The sequence below is a fragment of the Egretta garzetta genome, unplaced genomic scaffold (genome assembly GCF_000687185.1).
Source record: "Egretta garzetta isolate BGI_Z169 unplaced genomic scaffold, ASM68718v1 scaffold114, whole genome shotgun sequence".
NCBI lineage: Eukaryota > Metazoa > Chordata > Aves > Pelecaniformes > Ardeidae > Egretta > Egretta garzetta.
Genome location: NW_009259317.1, coordinates 1,211,704 through 1,232,997, shown reverse-complemented (window position 1 = coordinate 1,232,997; position 21,294 = coordinate 1,211,704). Strand labels below are relative to the sequence as shown.

The 21,294-nt window shown below is 36.9% G+C and overlaps 1 protein-coding gene across 1 annotated transcript in view; it reads left to right on the top strand.

Annotated features, from left to right (window-relative positions):
* Positions 1 to 911: 911 nt before the first annotated feature.
* GLRB (glycine receptor beta) overlaps positions 912 to 21,294 on the top strand; it is a 49,008-nt gene continuing 28,625 nt past the window's right edge. Inside the window, exons 1-3 of the mRNA XM_009636472.2 lie at positions 912 to 1,033; positions 12,773 to 12,879; positions 15,464 to 15,531. Of these exons, the coding sequence (XP_009634767.1) occupies positions 912 to 1,033; positions 12,773 to 12,879; positions 15,464 to 15,531 (297 nt within the window). The remainder of the gene's footprint in view (positions 1,034 to 12,772; positions 12,880 to 15,463; positions 15,532 to 21,294) is intronic.

The following is a 21,294-nucleotide window of genomic DNA, read 5'->3' as shown; positions in this document are numbered from 1 at the left end:
GAAGAGAGAGGCAGCCACCGCCCCTTAAAAAGAACTACAAATAATAAAATAACATAAAAATGGAAAAAGCAGTTGGTGCTGAGGCATCCGCAAGGTTTCTGCTGGCCTCAGGAAACCATCTGGGAAGTACCTGTGGGATGGGAAACAAATGGAAAATGCCTCGGGTGTTGAGCGGCTGCAACCAGGCGCAGGTGGGGCTGTCTCTGGCCAAACACAAACCCAGCTCCTGGGCTCTGGGGTATGTGCTTTTGCCCATGAGAAGTTAAAATCTTAAACTAAACATGATGAAATAAAGCACAGCATTGCAAGTTGCATTTAGTCATCTTTGCAAGGCCCCTTCAGCGCTGGCTCCGCAGCGAGAATATTTCCTGCAAAGTAGTCGTTTGTGTTTAAATTCTGTACATAAAATTAAACTTGCAACCCTTTCTCTTAACTGGCATTGAAATGATTGCTATTTTATCTGTACAAGGTTATACAGGGCTGGCAGTTCTCTGCCTTGCTAGATGACTGGTTGGTCACATTTAACCATATGTACTGCAGTTGATACATGACATTTTTGGTGAGAAATTCTGTTTACAAGCTTCTAAGGATTTTGAGTTAGGATGTCGCTTTTATCTCTTAAACACACCAGAGCAAACTTGCACTTAAATCTCTTCCTCGCTGTCATTCTCTTACCTTTGGGAAATTACATGACTCTCAGAAAATTGCCTAAGTTGGTTCCATATCAGAGGTTCACCTAAACAGACTCTCTCTCCCAAGGCAACTAAGATGAAACTTTTAAAAAAAACAAAACAATTTGTTTACTTTTTGCAGGTATGTTTTCCCATTTGCCATATCTAGCTCTACTAACATAAACCTCTTTCTTTTCTTTTGCCACAGACTGAAAGTTTCTCTGAAGCTTAATCTTCAAGATGAAGTTCTTGCTAGCGGTTTTCTTTTTCGCCTCAGTCTCCTTATGGATTGAAGAAGTCTATTCCAAAGAGAAGTCCTCAAAGAAAGGAAAGGGGAAAAAGAAGCAGTATCTATGTCCATCGTACGTTCCTTGTTTCTTTTACGCTTTTGTATGATGGCGATCCTGCCATATTTTTAACAGTGGAAGTTATGTGGCAATTGAAGTAGAAGGTGATGGTTTCTCCTGAGAGAATGGGGTTGGGAGTGGGAATGGGAGGAAGAGGGTTTGAACAGCATCATAGCTAAGTTCTGTCAATGACTCTGTTTCTTCTGAAGCAGGTCCTCTGTTTTAATGAAAGGAAAAATCTAAGCCACAGTAAATTGTTTCTTTCTTTGTGGGGGATTCCAGCCCAGTGTCTTGCCAATTATGGGGACACAGTAACATAGTCCCATAGTGCTATGCTGTCAAGCATCGTGTTGTGGGTATACTGAGAAAAGCAAAGAGGATGCAAAACTGTCATCCTGAAATTCAGTTTCTGGTTAGCTTAGTTCTGTAAGAGAAGGCTTGGCCTATGCATATTCTTACTGCCTGTTGGATAGAACTAAGGTCTTCAGCATCTTCCATCAATGATTTACAGTACTATGACTTATATGGAGGTGGATTGATTGTTGCTATAAAGCATACCCTTATGGAATAACCTCTCTGTAAAAATACAGGAATTAAAATCTGTGGTTACCCAGCTGAACAGAGAACATATTCTGGACACCTATGATTACTTGATGTTAAAAATACTCCCTCTTTCTAATGCCTACCATGTTTTAGGTTGTGATCCATAGGACAATAGAGAAGTTTTATTTGTGAGGGCCTCTTTTGTCATTTTCTTGGCCAGCCTTGCTCATTTTTTTAGTGTTATGGTGTAAATATCCGAGGAAAAGATCGATGGAATATAAAAAGTTGCCAATAAGTGTAGAAGAGTATTATGCCTGAAATGATAAAATTGTTTAGGCAAATTTAAACCCGTTTCTTCTTTGACCATAAAAGAAGAAGACTGGAAGATGAGACTGGCTACTTAACATTAATAGACTTTTTCCAAAGAAAAGAAAAAAGTAAGCAGAATAACCAGACAGAAGCAATGTTTGAATAATACTTCTTAAAGTTCCCACTTTTTTAAAACATTGACAGTAATGTTTATTTGTAACCCAAATTTTTTTGAAAGTTTCTACATAAGGTTAATGTTTTAATTCTTTTTTATATCAAACCTGGAAAATGAAATGTATCTTTGGATTTGAATATATTAAGATACAAGTCTCAAATGTGATCATGACTCATCTGAAATGACCCATACCCATTCTATCCCCTTTGAATAGTTAAGCTGAGCTCTGGATGGAGCTTTTGGTCTGAGCTGCCGTGAGGATTTGTAGCAAGGAGAGAAGTGTCATAGTTCCCAGGACAGGCGTAAGCACTGAAGTCCTCAGACAGTGAGTTACACAGCTGTGAACTGAATCCAGATCTCCCATGGTCTCATCGAAGCAGCCTTGCTTGGTCTTAATTAGAATTCAAAATGTCAATGTCATTTTATCTTGATAAATGGGTGGGGGTTTTTTGGTTTGTTTTTTTTTCTCTGAAGCACAGTACATCTTGGTATCCTGTTCTTTTCGATACCAGTTGACGTTGCAACCATTAAATATGATGTCATTTGTCACCTATATACTTAAAAAGCATTGAATAAATGCTGTAATGTTTGAAGTGATACTTCTACATCCCAGCCATTTGAAGCTTTCTGCAAAAATACTAGCAGAATCCAGTATTTGTCTGATATATCACATGTGCAGTGCTGCTAGCTAGAATTAATTGCCATAGCACTAAGCTCTATCGGATTTTTTGAATAATGAACAAGTTGTCTGTATCTTACTTGGCTGAAGTTCACAGCTTGAGAGACAACCACATGTAATAGCAGGGTTGCAGGACTGCTGTTTTTGTGGCTGGCACCTAGAAGACCTCTCATGAATGAGCAGTGAAAGTCAGTTGTGTCTTGCAGAGAAATTATCTAATGCTCCCTTAACTCAGGCTACTGATGGTAGGCTTTCAATCACCAGCAGGTGTTTTATAATCTTCCACAAAACTTCTTTACTTGGCAACACTCCGTGTTATAAAAAAGGCTGCCTACTCTTAATAATTTTTCTCCTGTGAAAAAAAAGTAAGGAATCTTTCCTCAGAAACAAACCAAAACACAGTGCAGTGGAGTGGGAATTAAGTGACCAAAAATAGTCTCAAAGGAAGTGGTCAAATGAAAAATTTACTAGTAAAGCACAAAAGGAATCTTCTAGAAGAATGCATTGTATCTTTTTTAAAGAAAATAAATAGGATTTTACATCATTTATAAAATTGAATGGTATAAATTCCTAATGAAAACATACATTTGTAAGTTAAAATCTTAATCTACCTTTAATTTGCATTGGTTACTGGTGTAATAAACGTAAAGCTTAATTGTAACAAGTTACTGCCTTTTGTTTCCTTACAACATTTGAAAAACTAAATTTTACCTCCTCAAGAAAAAAAAAACCCACGCTACTAATTGTATAAGGAACAGTCTTCTCTTCACAAACTTTATAATGAAATTCAAATGTATGCAAATAATTTCCCAGGAAAGATTTATGCTGAATCTGATATTACTGCTTGAGTTCCTTAGTTTGGTGTTAAGAAATGGATGGTTACGAGACCGGTTTGGGACTTCAGCATGAATTTGTTTTTATGAAAACTGAACATACTTGAACTTTTCCTTTTATGGCTCTCCAGAATACAAGCCTTTCACCAAATGCACCCCTCTGGCATGAAATTAACTACTATTAGTATAAGCTGAAAACAAGCTGATTAGAAACCCCATAAAAAGTTCATTATTGTCTCATAAACAGGTATTTACTTCCTTCAATTAGGAAAATTCTATTTTGTATCTTAGAGCAAAACCTCTTACTTGTGATTATTTGTAATGCTGTACTTTTCAATGCATTGTGTGATAGTGGCTTGATTGGCCATCTTATTTTCATTTATTTCTGAATCTAGTTTTCCCAGCTTTTTTATCAAGGGGTTTCATGAAGCTGATGCTTAATCACTTGGTTCTTACTTTGATTTAATTCTTGCTCAGAACAGATGTAAGATTTCACATCCTACATTTAGATCATTTTCCTTCTTACCTCAGGCTTTCCCAATGAAACATAGAGTAATTATACTTGTGTCTGATTCCTGAATGTTCGCTGATTAACAAAGAAATTGATATAGTAGACCTGAAGTCCTATAATAGGGAGTTTTGCAGCAAAAATCTGAGAAGCTGGTTTCCACAGATGCATAGTGCAATAAAATATAAAGCTTTAGTGTAACAAAACTCTTGCCTTTTTATTAAAGGAAAATATTTTTTAAAAAAAGAAACAGGTCCACCTCTTCAAGAAAAAAATTAAGAATTTTGTGGATTGCAGTCTTCTGTTCACAAAGCTTATTTTGAAATTTACTGAATCTGAATACAGATTATTTCAGTATAGCTAAAGATGGATTTAGTCACTACCCGTCAGCTGTATCACCTCTGTTTGTTACTTCTTATTAACGTCTTCATAGTTCCTTATAATACCACCTTCCGGTAAACATGTTGGACACTTAGCTGTGACTTTTTCTAAGGGCACTGCTGAAAAATGTTCTTCCTTTTGTTATGTCATAATAAATACTTCAGTTATTTTATGATGTTTGAGCTGCTGCTGTTATCCCCACAGTCCTTAGTAGCCCAGAAGGTCTCTCCTCAAAACTACTTGCAAGATCTCTAGACAAATGAGATTATAAGGAAAGGGAAGTTTGCTTATGACAGTGTTATAGAAGGCATAGAGATGCAAGAGTGTCAAATGGCAGCTAACAAAATCAGTTATGACTGTGCTCATAACCCTCACTATCTCTGTTAATTACAGTTTTAGTATGACTCAGCTGTTCACTTGCACAGTGTTCATTTCTGAAGATCCCACAGCGTCTCTAATGCTACCGCAATGTAGTGAGTGTAACCTAAATTCCTTTGTCTGGATACCAAGACTGCTTTTAAAATAGTGTCCTTCCTTACCTTCATGCATTTTTCCATATGGAAATTTATATCCATGTAGATGATTAACTAAATACTGTATGATATCTATAGAGACTTTTTTACCCACAAAGCAGGAGTACAAATCATATTTTGGCTTGTATTCAATAAAGCATATCAGCTACTTCAGAAACTGTGAAATGGCCCTCTAAGCCCTCCAGAAAACATGGCTTGGGCCATCTGCCAGGTCAGAAGCTTAGAAAGGTCACAGATGCCCAGGTTCAATAAACAGCTTCTTTTAAAAAATAACAACAAAAGTCAGCGGAACTAGGGAAAAAAGCCTTTGATGTATTTAGAAGAGAGTTGTATGAAAGTCTGTCCTAAAATTTCTCTTGGTTAACTGTCAGCTTCTGACATGCTCTTCCTATAAAGACTAAAGTAGAAGTTCAAAGTTTATCTTGTATCTTGGATCCCCTCCACCTTCCCATGGACAAGGACCTTTTTTAATTGTATCAGGTGTTTGGGTATACACAGCCTCTCTATCTGTAGTATGCGATCATCCCCAAAATATCAATGGTGGGAAAATGGAATTATCTCTGTCTTCATTCCCATCCTGTGGAAGACACCTGATAGTTTATGAACATTTTCATTTGTAGGTATGGTGGGAGGGTTGATACAGTTTGTGGGAGAAGATGGAATGAAGTTGAAAGAAAAGCCTGAATTTGCTTGTGGAGGCAGTTACATCTCACAATTGTTCTGAAGTACATTGCAGAGCCCAGGTCTGGTTCCTATAAAAATTCTTTTGCCCCATAGTAACAGCAGTTGGTCTATGGTTTAATTATTCTGTAGCATGTAACTCTCATGGAAAGCTGTGATCCCGGACAGATAGGGCCACATTCCAGGAGGTTTGGGAATTTGTTTTCAGAGCAGATAAACATGCTGGGGAGTAAAAGATAAAGCTATGTAAGCAAAACCTAAGTTCTCTTGTAAAACAGTAATTAAGCATGGTAGGCTGGTTCTCGTTCAGTAGTTCTCCCTCTCAGTGAGCAGCATTTACTCTATTCTGAACACTGTAGTGATGATAGACTACAATCGTGCAGTGAAGTTACAGACTTTGTATTTCATATGCAACCTCCAGACTGAGAAAATACTTGGATCTGCAGGTTAAATTACACCCCCTAAACCTATAAAACTGCAGGAATAAATTATGTTCTCAGCTCCACCAAATCAATCTGTGAAAGACGAATTATATAGAAAGTGTCTCTACTTACACCACCTTACAGGGTGGTTAGCTTTTACCAAGGGCCATGTATTATCTCAGTACTTACTGCACTTGGAAAAAAGACTGGGACGAGGGACTGATGTGGATAAATTATTTTTAAAATGCCTGTAGTTCTGCTTAAACATCTGGATGCTGATCATGTTTCCTGTCTGCATGCGATACCAGGACACAACAGGATGCCTGTTACGCACAAGGGTCACTTATGCGTGACTATTTGGTAGGATGCAGAAATGCCTAAGCTAGGCACAAACAAGCTAACTTTAAGAAATGGAAGCACAGTTAGCTTGCTGTGAGCAGTACTAGTCAGGCTGGATGAAGTACCATACTAACCTGGTTCTACTGGTTTGGGGGCTGTCGTCTCTGTGGCAGGCAGATGAATCAGCTTGCTTTTCTCAAGCTTAGGGAATAATAAGAAGGCACTTCAGATTACCATATAAACACTCCTTAAGATGTCTAACCTTGGCAATGTTGAATGTGAAACCAAACCTGGACTTAGAGGTTTCTGATAGACAAGAACTGAAGTAGTGACACTAACTGAGCTATTCACACCGCCCAACTTCAGGAAGGTTGCTTACATGCCCATGTTACGAGACTCTGCTCTTTGGTCTGTCTTTGGAGATGGAAGATGAGTTATTTCACCCTCACAATTCATGGTTCACAATTTGGGTTGCCCAATCTGGGTTTCTGTTTCGAATTCCCCTATGAAGGAACCTTTCTCTTTGTTCACCATACTCCACTACCTCCAAATTTAGGTACTGAAGTTACCTATCTAATTTTAGGTGTTAGGCTGTCAACCACATTTATGAGGACACATAAACAGTTATTCAGAGTTCCATAGTTTTAATGTAATTTGAGTGATATCACTTTGCATTGGAGACATCATAATTATTATTCTTAGTAATAGAGATGTCACCCAGTACAGTTTGAAAATGTAGCTACTAGGCATACTAGAGATCATGGAGATCACTCAGAAGAGTTATGCAGTATCTTATTGATTTGTATTAACCTGTTTTTGTGCTTTGAGTTAATGCACTCAGAAAATCAAATGCCTGCAAATCAGATCACTGATAGTTTATATCAGGGAAATAGTACTTACAATATACGGTGAGATGACAGATATTGTATTTCCCCAAACTTATTTTTATCATTCTCAGATACACATTGCCATGTTATATGACTATAATGTCAGTTTTCATCACACAGATTAGATAAACTATATCAAAATCTGTTGTTTCAGCATTATATAGGAAGTTTTGCTGGAGATTGCTGGACAATGTGAGTTGGAATATATATTTTTATCTGTCAGACAGCAATCTAGAACTATGCAAGGGCAAAAGCTTAATGCTAGATTATCCAAGCGATGCACTCTAGGCAAACAGCAGCAATAGAATAAGCATGCTACCTGACTGTCTGGACTGCAGTGTATTATAAGATGGCGTGTGAATATGACCCTGTGACATGTCTTTTTTTTTCCTGATTGTCATGCCACAACTAAAAAGTATATTCATGTTCTTTTCTAAAATTAGAGGTTCTTCAGCATAATGGGATCTTAAGACCAGGGATCAGGGCAGTAGGTGAATTAATACAACAGCAAAGGTTGTCCTTCCCACTTGTGTAGAATATTGTTTATATTCGTTTCTCCAGTCATCCTCCTGTAGCACTGCATGTGATAAGGTCTCCTTGTAACTTCAGTGAGCTCTGAGGGACTAAATGTCATAATAACCTGGAGAGATCTAATGTTTTCTGACACATTTGCTTAACACAAATGTAAGGGAGCTATATAGATTTCAAACCAAGTGTAATATATGCTTCCTTTTGCCATGCATATCTGCTTATCTAAACTTCTGGATTTTGATTAGTGAATTCTGAAAATAATTATCCATTGCCATCAATTGAAAATGTTAATCATGTTCTTCAAAGGCAGTGATAAAATGTGTGGAGCTGCAGTGGAAGAGGAGAGGGACGCCTTACTGCATGTCCTGTGAAATACAGTATTTAAAGTCATGCTTTTTTATTCATCAATAATACCAGAAGTAACCTCCCAAAAACCAGAGAGAGGCCAGTCATATCACACAGAGATGCCAAAAGACTAACTGTGCTTTGTTCTCTTTCTGGCTTTTGAGGACACTGTTTGTAGAAGTGAGAACGCTTTTGAGAATACTGTTTGTTTTCTCTGTTTTTATGAAAAAAAAGAGAAAGCATACTTTGGATTTGGGTTTTTTGTGGCTGGGGTTTTTTTTTCAAAATTGTTATTTAAGCAAAAGTCTTGTTAATGCAATTTCTGGCTTTACTATTACTTGCTTTTAAATTCCCTTTATAGCATCTGTGAGACTTTTGTTGCCTCACCCTCTGTTCTGTATTCACCATATCTTGATCAGAACTCACCAGTTACTGTGAAGAATGCCACTACATTTCCATTTCCTAATGCTTCCCAGCAGCTCCACACACATTCAATGCAAGTTGAAATAAATGTGTTAGGACTACAGTCCATACTGCAACTGGGAGAAATCTAAGGGAAATCTTAGGCTAGTTTTCAGCTTTTCACAAATGTGAAAATTGTAGGTTGAGTAAGAAAAAGTAATAAGAAACTTCTCAATTGATATGAGTGTTGTTACATGGGAATCAGACAGCCTTGAGCAAATTGAAGTACTGCTTCTTTCAGGGAGGGAGATCTCAGCTCAAATTCTTTTTCTCTTATGTAGTCTGCACATTTTCTTACCATTAATTCATTCCAGAATGACAAATTAAGTGGGGTGGTAGTGGCTTTAGGTAAATATCTTAGTTGCAAGAGTAGTCCCAACCTGTTTCTCCAAGCGCCTAACCCATCCCTTTCACTGTTTCGTTAAGGTGTTGTGCTCATCTATCTCTCTGAAAGTGGCATAGCCTCTTAACTCACCAAAAGCTACACATACGATTTATTGATTTGCAGGTGAAATTTAAGCATTTTGATCAGCAAGGCTTTCTGAAGGAAATCCAGTCCTTGTGACGATATTTCGTCATGAGTGCTATTCAGAGATGGTAGTTCAATGACAGCGTCAGGTAATGACAGACACAGTAAAAGACCACAGTGAAAATATAACTGATACTCAGCAGAGCTTTTTTCCCAGTAGCTATTCCAACCAATTCATTCAAAGTCACCTTTAAAAAAAACAATTACTGACTCTCTGTGCTGCTTCTCCCAACTCAAAACAGCCAAGGCTGTTGTATTTCACTCGGTTCTTATATAAATGAGGATAAATGTGTGCTCATTACACTTGTATAGTTCAAAACACTACCCAACAACTTATGGAAGATGTGATCATGATGTTCTTTACCTGAAAGCAGTGCTGCCACCTGTTCTTCATCCCATCACTGTCTTCCCAGTGCAGTAAATCTCCTTTGTCTAATTCATGGCTGACCTTTGAACAAACAGCCTGAACAGGTATTTGTATTAACATACTTCTGCAGTGCAACTCAGATCTCACAAATCTACTGCCTTATTCCTCTTACTTGAAGAGACAAATAAACCTGTCAGCTATATTTGGCTTTCTTTTGCTATTTGCTGCTCACTCGTTTAATTTCTCAGACGTTTTTCCTCTTTTCCCCATTGCATTTTATGAGCATCTGTATTTAATTTATGTGTCCATCTTATCCCGTGTGGTGCAGATTACCATCATCGCTATTTAATGAACTTCTTTGTGTTATACCTAGCAGAAATTAAAAAAAAAATAAAAAAAAAAAAAAATTGAAGTTTGTTCATTAGTTGTTTGGTTTTGTTTTGATATTTCATTAATACTGGGCATATATGATTTAGAAAGAAATCCTATTGCTTGTGTTAAGGAGACCCTCTTTCTAGAAATAAAATTTCTGTAGGCATCTGATGTAATGTTTTAGGTGTTAAGATGCGCGACTTGCAAAGAAGCAATGCCATGAACCTTATCGTATCAGATAGAATACAGTTTACAGAGCATTTGCCTGCCTTTTACATAGTTAAATGAACATTCTTTTCTCTCTTGTTCCTGCTACAAAATGGAGAATAACCTTAACATTTAACTTCATGTTTTCCTATTGTCCAATTAGTGATTATTGCAAAAAAGCTTACAAAGCTGGTCTATGATATTTCTGTAGCAACCCGTTTGTTGGTAAACAAACTGAACACTGAAAACTGAACACAAATCTCAAAATGACAGGAATAAATTAGTTCTTTTGCATAATGATCCAAATCAAATATAAAAAGCCATAAACACAACCCTGGGAGAATTGGTTGACAGTGAATTTATCAATTATTCAAAGGGGTTAGAAGACCTATTGCTATTTTATTGGTCTAATAGTAGATTAGCAGAGGTTTATTGTACACAGAATAAGGAGATACTAGTGGAAGTTAACATATGCTACTAAAAGTAAAAAATTCCTTGTTTATTAGTGGACTTTTTATCTCTGGGTAAGTGCTGACAGCTCAAGGAGTTCACCCATGCAGTTGTTGAATGTGGCAGCAGTTTTAGTGCGTTTGCAAGAGATGAGTGGGGAATTCTATACTGCAGCCACTTAAAGCTGCTCCACAATTTTTTCTCATCCTGTATATTGTAGTTTAAGTTGTACTTACCAATACACACTTTTTTGGTAGCTACATCTCTGCATAGTCTTCAGAATTCATACTAATCCTGCTAGTGACTGGTGAGTAGTCTGAAATTTCAAGGAGAACTGGGTGGTTATTTGCTGTCTTAGCTGAGTTGGTGTACTTTTGTCCCTCACGTATACCGTCAAACAAATACAAGCAAATAGTTAAATGATATGCAGCTTTAGGTTTCAGAAACATCCTGAATACAACAGGGAAAACAGAAATCTGATTGTTTTGTTTCTGAAGCATAAAATGCTCAAAGGGTATCAAGGAGACTGTGATAGGATAAAATGCAGTTATATTATTGTAAACGGTTGACATATTTTTAATAATAGGGAACTCCTTCATAGTTTTATTTATAAATATTTTAGCGTTTAAATGTTAACTGAGGAGATTAAATCTCATTGTGAAGGCATAGTAAGTGCTACCAAGTCAGCAGATCTTGGTTCAATTGCTGCTGCTGATGGCTGTTTTCCTTATGGTTTGAGTTAAAAGAACTGGTTTTAAAGGTGGGGTTATTCATAAAAGCTCTGCAAGGGCTAGGATCTGGCCTCATCTCCAGTTTTCAATCAAATAGTGATATAATGCAATGGTGACAGTTATTTATTAATTAATTGATTTCCCAGTAGACATTAAGGAAGATGCTGAACAGGAGCTACTATAATTGGACATCTTAAAATCAGGAGGTCTGATACATTCATACAACTTTTTTTTTTAAACTGTCCAAGAGCCTTTTGGAGAGTTAATACTTTCTTTAATAAATGTTTGAGTAATGCAGAAGTCCCAGAGTACATGAAGGAAACTGAAGAATGAGAAGAAAACTAGCAGTCAACCGAGATGTTATAAAGAATAACCCATAGGTCTGTCAAGCTGACATTGGTATGGGAAAGAATAATGAAAAAAAGAAATTAAGCAGGGTAAAGGAGGCAACAGCAGCTGATACTGATTATGGAAAACATTTAGGAAATAAACTGAATAATTTTTTAAAATGTGTTCATACATTTGTTTGCTAGAGGTAATAGTGTTGATGCATACGACTTATGCCTCTGTAAGGTGTTTGAGTTATTTTTACATGGCATCTTGGTTACTAAATTATGATAAGAGAAAGTCAGCAGACTGGTCATCAAAATGTATGGAAAAGTGATTACAAGACAGGATTCAAAATTGGAAAACATCAGTGAACAGGTTCTACAGACAACATATAAATTAATTTACACAACATTATCAGCTTGCTAGGTGCGTAAAGTACACGGGGTGGGGACTGATGCACCCTTACTGCTTTTCGTTAGACTCATTTCATGTTACTGTTGTATCTACATTTACCTGTCACAGGTCCTTTTTAGTTTTAGCAATGGTTTTAATTTAACACCCGGCACAATAACAGCAAGGTAAATGGAGATGTTTAAATTTCCCCTGCAAAACCAGAGGAGAGTCCAAGGCCTCATTTTCCATAACAAAGCTTTTATTAGCACTTGACAAGGAGATTATGCAATGGCTCCAGCTCTCGGTGGAATAGCTGGCGCTGGCATACGAGAGCAGGAGACTGCCAAAAGTCTCTGCATGGTTTGGCATCTACGAAGTGCCTGTCAGTTTACTTATGTTCCTAATCTGACAGTCACTAAAAATAGTTCAGGTGGCTGCTTTCTACTAAAGAAGAAATCACGTCCCTCTGGGTATTTGTATTAGGAGGGAAGGGAACAATTAGTGAATTGTGGTTTATTTATTTTCTCAAGTTTACAGTTGAGAGTGTATAGGAGAGCTTTGACTTTTGTTGTAGTTTCTTGAAAAATACTGAACCATCACAAAGAAAGGAAGACTATACACTATGGAGCCTAAAAATAATGAACATATTTTGCTTGTGAAATGGCATTTATGGCATGGCTTTAAAATGACTTAAGTTCAAGCACACAGTTTCTGTCTTAATAGTAACTAATGCACTTTTTTTTACAGCCAGCAATCAGCTGAAGACCTTGCAAGAGTACCAGTTAATTCCACCAGTAATATCCTGAATAGACTATTGCTCAGTTATGATCCCAGGATAAGGCCTAATTTCAAAGGTTTGTCAGATATTTCAGCCTTATTTTTAATCTTTGGAATTTAACTTTTGGTTTTTTCACACATAGAAAATTTATAGAGAGATAATATTCACAACCTAAATTTCTGTTTTGTTTTATTTTGAATGGAAATTTCCCTAGCTAGTGTGAAACTGCAGAAGATATTTACCCTTTTGAGCTGAAAGGTAATATGTTAGGATTTCACAATCATAATAGTATGTGATGCTTTAATATTGTTTTTTTTATTATTTTATAAACGATTTTTTAAAAGTAGAATTAGGATTCATAGAGTAAGTTTTTAAAGTGTCTTTTTATCCCTACATTTTAGTTAGACTTTAGTAGCATTTCCTCTTTACAGTATTTTAAAACACCAAAATTCTCTATAGAGATCCTCTAAGATGACTTTATAAAACTTGTGAACAGCAGTATCACTATTTGGAAATCATACAGTCTTTAAACCCTGTAAAGATATGTTAGTAATACAGCTTACACACTTTGGGGTTTGAAATATGTAATGAATTTAAACATGTTCTCTGACTTTCAAACATCTCCCTGGTAGTCAAATGTTGTAGTAATCTTCCATGTAGGCAAACGTGATTCCTTACAGATGCAGAAAAGGTTGGAATACATATTCTCTGCAAAGCCTCTAATAACTCATAGAGCTGTAAATCACGCTTTCTAGGAATTAGATTATTTCCCAGCTGGAAAAAGACATAGACAATTTTATTACATTACAGACACTGCCATTAGGATAAGTCAGGTCTTTCTTTTTAAAATGTATATTTAATTATATGTATATTAAGAGATATTTTAACATGCATATCAATAGTATGATAAATTTGGAAATCTATAATCTTTATCGTGCTTTTTAAGAGACCATTTTCAGGTGTTCTGTTTAACTAAGTTCTAGAAATGTATTAACCTCCGTTCTCAGTGAGTGGCCTGCTTTTTTCTTATACTCTGTAGAATCTTATTTACATGTTTTCAGCACTGAGCCTTGTGACAAAGAACAAATGTCCAGCCTCTGTTCTACCTGTTCTTCAGCATGATAAATCACAAAGCATATTCAGATTTCTTTATATTTTTGATAACCCTGCTGGCAGTCTGGTAAGAATCAAGATGGAAGGAAAAGGGAGGACGTGCAATGTTAACTCACAGGGAGGTGGAAGAAAAAGAACATTTTCTGACAAGTGGTTTGCCCATGTTGAAACGATCCTCACACATGAGTGATTTTCTTGGACAGCACTTCCTATTCAAATCTGGAAGAGATAGTACAATCTCGGCTACTAGTGGTATGGTGGGTGCTCTGTCACATGCATCAGGCGCTAAACAAAGTATTATGCTTATTGCATAACCAAAAGCACCACGTTTACCTGGTCTGATTTTAGAAAAAAAAAAACCAACAAACTGGTTTAACTGAAAAAACACAACATTTTATCATAGTGATTTTCTGGTGTATCAAGAGAATGAGCTTGAATTTATGTATTAAATGTACACTGAAATACTGTATGCAGACGAGCAAACTGTTCAATGAGGCATATATTACTTTGTATTTGCTTACTTAGTCAAAATAATCTTTATATAATGTTATATCTCTTATTGGTGAAAATAGGAAGAATTCCACTGAATTAAGTACCTGTAACAGTGTAAAGGAGGTCAGATACATGCATCTAGTGTACATACTGACACTCTCAACATGTAGGTGCTAAATAAAACCAGTGGACCATAATTAGTTCTCACAACCATCAGGCCACTTCTGCCTGATTTGTGATAACTTTCTGTTAACACCAGATTAAATGACTGCCAATCAGTTCCCACAGCGTGACAGAGGGTGGAGGTAGCAGCTGTCACACCATCCCTCTTCAACTACAGGAATCCTGGCTGTGGAAAAGAGGAAAAAATCCAGTCCATCTTAATATCTTCACAGCTGCTGGCTTCTAGAAATTTTTCTTGGCAAATTGGTAACCATTGTAAAACGGAGCAGCTTTCTCTTGCATCAAGGCTAGGTAGCCGTGAAAGCTGCATGCATGAATTTTTGTCTGCCTGTATTCATACTTTACAGTTATGTATTTGACTTGCACAAAGAAGTATGCTCTTACAATATAAGTAAATGTGTCATCATAAATCATAAACAGGTATTTTGGGGTGGTAGATCATCATTATGACCTTCACAGTTGAAAGTGTCCTCCGCTAGAAATGTGAATTGCCTCTATCCATTACACTGCGTGCAGAAGTAATACTGGGTTGTACATTCTGTGATAACAGAAAATCGTGGAATTTGAAAATTATTCATATTTATGATCTGTGAAATGCTTTAAGCTTAGCACTCTGGACTAAGGATATTTTTTGTTTGTTTTCTTATCACTAGGTTGAAAAGAGGTTTTGTGATTTCTATTGGCTTTCAATGGAAGTAGATTAAAACACAGCTTTTGAAAACTGTGTATATACTAACTTGAAAAGATAAAGTTGTATGACCCTCTAAAAAACCATTTCACATAGTGATACCAGTATAAAGGAATTTAAATGAAGGACAACGTACCTTTACTGGATTGTGCAGTTCACTAGAAATCTTTTTTTTTTTTTAAAGGAATTCCAGTCGATGTTGCAGTCAACATCTTCATCAACAGCTTTGGTTCAATTCAAGAGACAACTATGGTAAGACTGCCATGAAACTGATATAGCACACATGGAGATTTTCTTATTAAATTAAATTTCAGGCTGAGGATTATGAACAGTAAAGTAGAAATAATTGTTATGATTGTAGACACTGAGAATTGAGTTAATGGAGTTCGTGATAGACTGACCATGCTTTATGTCATAAACCTATTAATCTGTTTCACTCTATATTTGTTCACACATTGTCATAGCTTTTAGAATCTGATGTACATGAAAGGAAATCCATGGTTTCTAAGATGCAAGAAATACTAAAGAAAATACTTGGACTGTGTATGACAGAAAAAGACATGCGTGCATAAGGCTGAAGCATACAGGTTCTCCATTTTACATAGTTCTGAGGATAGGAGTAAATTGTGGAGGAATAGAAGGAGGAGGAGTAAAGGAGTTGATCATCAATGACCATACACTTACTCCTGTTTATTTACTGTGTGAGAGAGAGAAACTGAGGAGTGAAGTTTCTAAAACTGTGTTTCCAGTTTAGTTAGAAAATCTCAACATGTCAATAAAAGCACCAAATAATCCTTATTAGAATTTTGACTTTTTTTGTTTCTATAGGAGATAATATCAATTTCAAAATAAAAAGTCATTTCAGCAGTGCCATTCCAAATTCTTTGGGACTTTAAGATCTGTTTTGCAATGTATTTCCAGTAAATACTGTCAAAAATATTGCCAAAAAATGACATTTAATTGTTGAAGATGTTCTGACCTGATCAGGGTTTTCTTTTATGTAAAAAAGAGGGGAAGCACACCATGTCTTGCCAGTACATGGGAAGCCACAACCAGTGCATGCACTTAGCGTGGGAGTTCTGAGGCACTCCCTGAGCATCCCATTTAGAAATAACTGGTGATCTGCTGCATCCAACGCATTAAAGCATTGAGGCAGTTCCCAAAACCTGGCTGCTCTTTTTAATGCTGTGACTAAGGCAGCATTCCTACTCGTAATGGCACAGAAGCAATAAATCATAGTATGGCTAATAAATAATAAAACACCTTTTGTTGTTATTGGAAGTAAGAATCCACTTAAAATTCAGAACCGGCTTATGTGATACCCTAATGACATTTCAGTAGGACTGCAGAGCCACTCAAGTGAAACGTGTGATGGCTGAAACAGCTTTTGAACAGCTTGGCCAGAAATTTCTGTTGCTTTAACTAGGAGTGAGTAAAGATCTAGATTTGATTGGAAGTGATAGTAAGTCAACTAATAGCATTAGTGGGAAGTGACATTAAAACAAAGAATGTAAATATGCCAAAGATACCTCAAGATTTATTTTCTGAAAACAAAAAAGGGAACTGAAGTTTAAAGAGGAACAGGGAGGAAGAGCAGGAAAGTAGGAGTGAGATAAGTGTCTAAGATGGCAGGTATATTAGGCCAGATGGCCCTTTCAAGTTTCTGAAATTTATTGCGTGCTTTAAAAAGTGACTTTTACAGAGGTTTTTTTACAATTCACTCAGATCCAAATAGTAACAAAACATGAATGTAAGGGGTGTGCTTCTCCCGCCCCAAATTAAGTATGCTCTCTACAGCAATGCATGTATGCCTGTCTGTGAATTCCTGATATGGTCACTCACAAATTTACTAGGATGTTCTGTAAGTCATGCTCTACTTCATATTTCAGAACTTCAGACACCATCCTTACTTTAATTTATGCTTTTTTTTAGATTTTTACATCCAGCTGATCACCATGATAGCTAAGCATGTTCATGTGAAGTTTGGATTACTTCTTGGTTGCCTTAATGTATCACAGGAAGCACTGACAAAAGGAACGGTCAATCTCTTCTTCCATATATCACTTGGGAAACTCTTCCTGCTGCAGTGGGCATTGGGTCCTGTGGACATTCAGGAACCACTGCTCTGTTGGGGATAGCATGCTTACTTGTCTTCAGATGGTCTGGGTAATGCACCAGACAGTAGAAGCAAGTCCCTTAGAATAGGAAAAAACTTGTACCTCCAGAATCACAGGAAAAGTGTTTCCTGGAGCTGAGGTACCACCTCTGTGAAGGGCCGGAGGGGCCTCTTGCATTTGGAAAGGATAGACATTTGCAGGCAGTAACAGAACTGCTGAAAAAGGTTCCTCAGTGTTGGAGAAGAGAGTGGCTGTATGCATTTCTACTGTCTCAGGCGTTGGTGTGAATTGCAAGGAATATTGACTTCTTGACTGTCTCTAGTTCTGTTATCAGAAACTACTAAACTGGTTGGAGTGATACCATTACTGATACCAAAATCTCTGAAATAATTTATTTCTAAGTATTTCAGTCGATGAAGTATCATGACAACTCTTGGCTCTGTAGGCGCTTCTGGCTGTAATAGCTGAATTCATAGGTTTTCACAAAATGTATGTGGGGGTAAAGCACCCTGTTTTAGCCATGCTAAAGGGATGATTCCTTCTTTTGGGTGATGGAAGGATGGGGAAAAATAACCATGGTGATTGGAAGCAAGGTGGTGGTAGAATGCTCAACAAACAAATGTGTACAGTGTCAGTGAGAAAAGGCCGTTCATCATGTTCTTCTCCTTTCATTCAGAAGGATGTGAAAAGAGATGCAGAAGGAAATATCTATCTTCAACAAGATGTCCTATATCCCACTCTTAGACCCCTCTCCGAAATAGCCAACTCTGGGTTTAATGTCTGGCACTTCTAACTAGTCAACAGGCTCCCACAGTGTCCCTCTCCTTGACTGATGGTTCCTCACATATTTCAGGAATCCCAAAAAATTATTTTCAATTATTTTTTGCTTGGTGTCCTTCTGGTCCCATGACGATTGTATTCTTTGCTATGCAGTTGGCTTATCTTCAACAAAAGAATGTAGAGATTACCTTCCACTGAGGTGAAGTCTACCTAGTTTTAAGAAAGAAGGGAATTTCTTTATAAAAAAGCATTGACAGGTTTGAAGTAATACTGGTTTGAAGCAAGGTAAGACCCATAGTGTGGATCCTACATCCAGACGCCTGTATTGCTTTAATCAAGCCCTTGTGAAAAAAACAAAGGGCAAATGTTTGCTCTGTGTCTAGAAAGAGTAGTGTTCATGTTGTGTTGTTGAATACTCGAGAGAACTGCAATGCTTTCACATGCAAATCAAACAAGTTACCTGGAAAAACTAAACAAAAAATTAGTTAACTACAGAGTGAATAAGGCTTTGTACAACTAAAGTGGAGAAGTGCTTATACCAGGGCTGCTACCTTCCAGTAAGCTCCCTTTATCTTGAATCCTGTAACTTGTTTCCTTCTAGCATTAGACTACTTGTCTAGGATCCCCATGCTAACTCTGCTTCTGATTTTGCAAGTGTTCTTTTAGACTGCAGATTTGTAGGTTAATATGGTAATTATGTCACATTTAGAAACTGTTATAGACTGGATGACCAGTCAAGGATTCCTTGGGATAGATCCTTTCTGGTATAAATACCCATAGGGCTATAATATTTTAGCTGTGGTGTTGTGACCTTCTGTCGACAGATTCTATATTCAAGGTTTGTACTTGCATTGTAGCCTTTCTTCACTGACTCAAATGGCAAAACACCACTTCCTCCTTCTCCTTTACTTGAAAACCTCGCAGAAAGATCTTTTTAATAGCTATGTATATAGAGGAGGATTCAATTTCCTTATTATAATCTTTAAAATACCATTTTCTACTTTATTAAGAGACAGTGCTATTATTCTTCCTTTCTTTGTATGAGTGCAGTTAATGTAGAAAAAGCCTTTCATAATCTTCGATGTGTTCCAGTTTGCAGAAAGAGATGTATTGGCTATGCCTGGTTTCTGGCCTAAGGAGTTTTTCTGGCCACATGCCCACTGTTTAGTAGGTTGCATCTGAAATATTTCCTAGAATGCCTCCCCTTTCAACCTCCCTGAAAACAAATTGCCTTCTGTTGGAGTTTCATGGGAAAAACAAAGCCCTGTAGAATACTTTTGTGATTCTTTTTACCTACCAGGTCCTCCTAATGCTATTGCCGATGAATAGCTCTTCCACCACTCCCCTAGTTTCAGTTTTTTTAATTGCTATTTGACTCTTCTTTATTATGAAATGCTGATCATTCTGCAATATTCGAAGAATGCTGGTAAAATGTATAGGAGGAAGACCATGTGCTTCGTGTAGATGACTTCTTCAGCCCTTGTTGAACCTAATTGTAGTGCACGTACTGCATCTTAAAATTCATTGCCCAAATTTGAGAGGACTGGTTGCACACTTCTTTCAGAATAGATTTATACCAGATCATAGTGTACATTGCTGCCAGATGCTGTAATAGTTCATATATTTCTAAAAAGAAGCCCTTCTGCACATCATTGCCTGGCTAGCCACAGTTTTGTATCCTGACACCTCTCTGCTTCCTTCTACATTTCCCATATTGCCTCGTGTGTTGGTGGCCTTCCTCTCCAAGTATACCCCTGAAAAGTTTCTAGTCCTTTAGGTAGGCCTGAACTTACCTGTTTTAGGTTAATGGGATTTTTCTTCCATCGACTTAAATGGGAAGAGAATCAAGTTCTCAATATGTCACAACATCCCATTGTTTGGAATATTTAAGTTCATTTGTAATAGAGCAAGGAAGGAAATAATGTAGCATCCACCTGATACTACTTCCAATTCTTATTTTGCCAGTGCATTCTGCTTTTCAGTGATGTAAACATCTCCTCCTTCTGAATGGGTAAGCTGAAGGCAAGTGTTGGACACTGCTTATCATTTGCCTATGGCTTTGAGAAGGTGTTTTATTTTGTTAAAATTAGGGTAATGCATTAGTTTATGGGGAAATTCATTTTGGTGTAATGAATAGTGTAATGCTTGTAAGCATGAATGGTATGCAGTATTTATCTCATATGGTTTGAAGTAATTGTTTTCACTGAGACAAGAAGTGCATATGGAATGGGAACTTCATCAAGAAACAAGTAAAGTAAATTTTCAATTATACACATATAATTGAAAAGATGCTTTCTGAGATAATGACCTGAATTCCCTCCTGTTCTGAAGCTTCTCTATGAGAGCCTTCCACTATGAAGTCACTTCATATCAACTATTATCTTATACTTCTTTTTCACTTTGACAAGATAATACAGCTCTTTGTATAAATAAGCATCAGACTACATAGATTTTTGCAAAAAAGGACCACCAACAAGTAAATTATCTCTCGGAACTATGCATATTAATAAATATTGCCTCAGTTCTTTCTACTGAGTTTTGATGCTTTGCTTTTCCTTACAATGCACTAAGGAAAAATTTTACACAGTACGGTGTAATAAAGAAATACCTGGGCTGATCTGACTGTATTCCAATTAACAGGGTAAATCAACAGGGTAAATTATTCTGCATGAGGTCATATATTGCATGTCAAGCAGTAGCAGTGTTTTCACTTTTCCAAAAGACACAGGCCAGCAAGGGTGCTTTGTACCTAACAAACAGTTATGAAAAAACAAAGCACACCATAGAAGACAACTAGGAAGACTGGAGACAGAAGTTATCTTACATATAGACTTTTGGTTTATTTGTTTGGACTTTTTTTACTTTATTTCAACAACACCTTTATTCTTTCTCTGGATGTGATCTGCCTAGTTTACATATACATAAAAAGGAGGCACTGGCTTAAGTGTAAATGTAAAAAGCAAAAAGACTTAGAGGTAAGGCTGAAAAATCATAACTGACATACTGGGTCAGATTTTTCCTTTGGATGCACACAGCTTTCACTAAGGACAGAACGCATGTGGGTATTGTTTTGTCCTGAGACACATGCTACTCTAATTCCTGAAGGCAAAATTAGGTT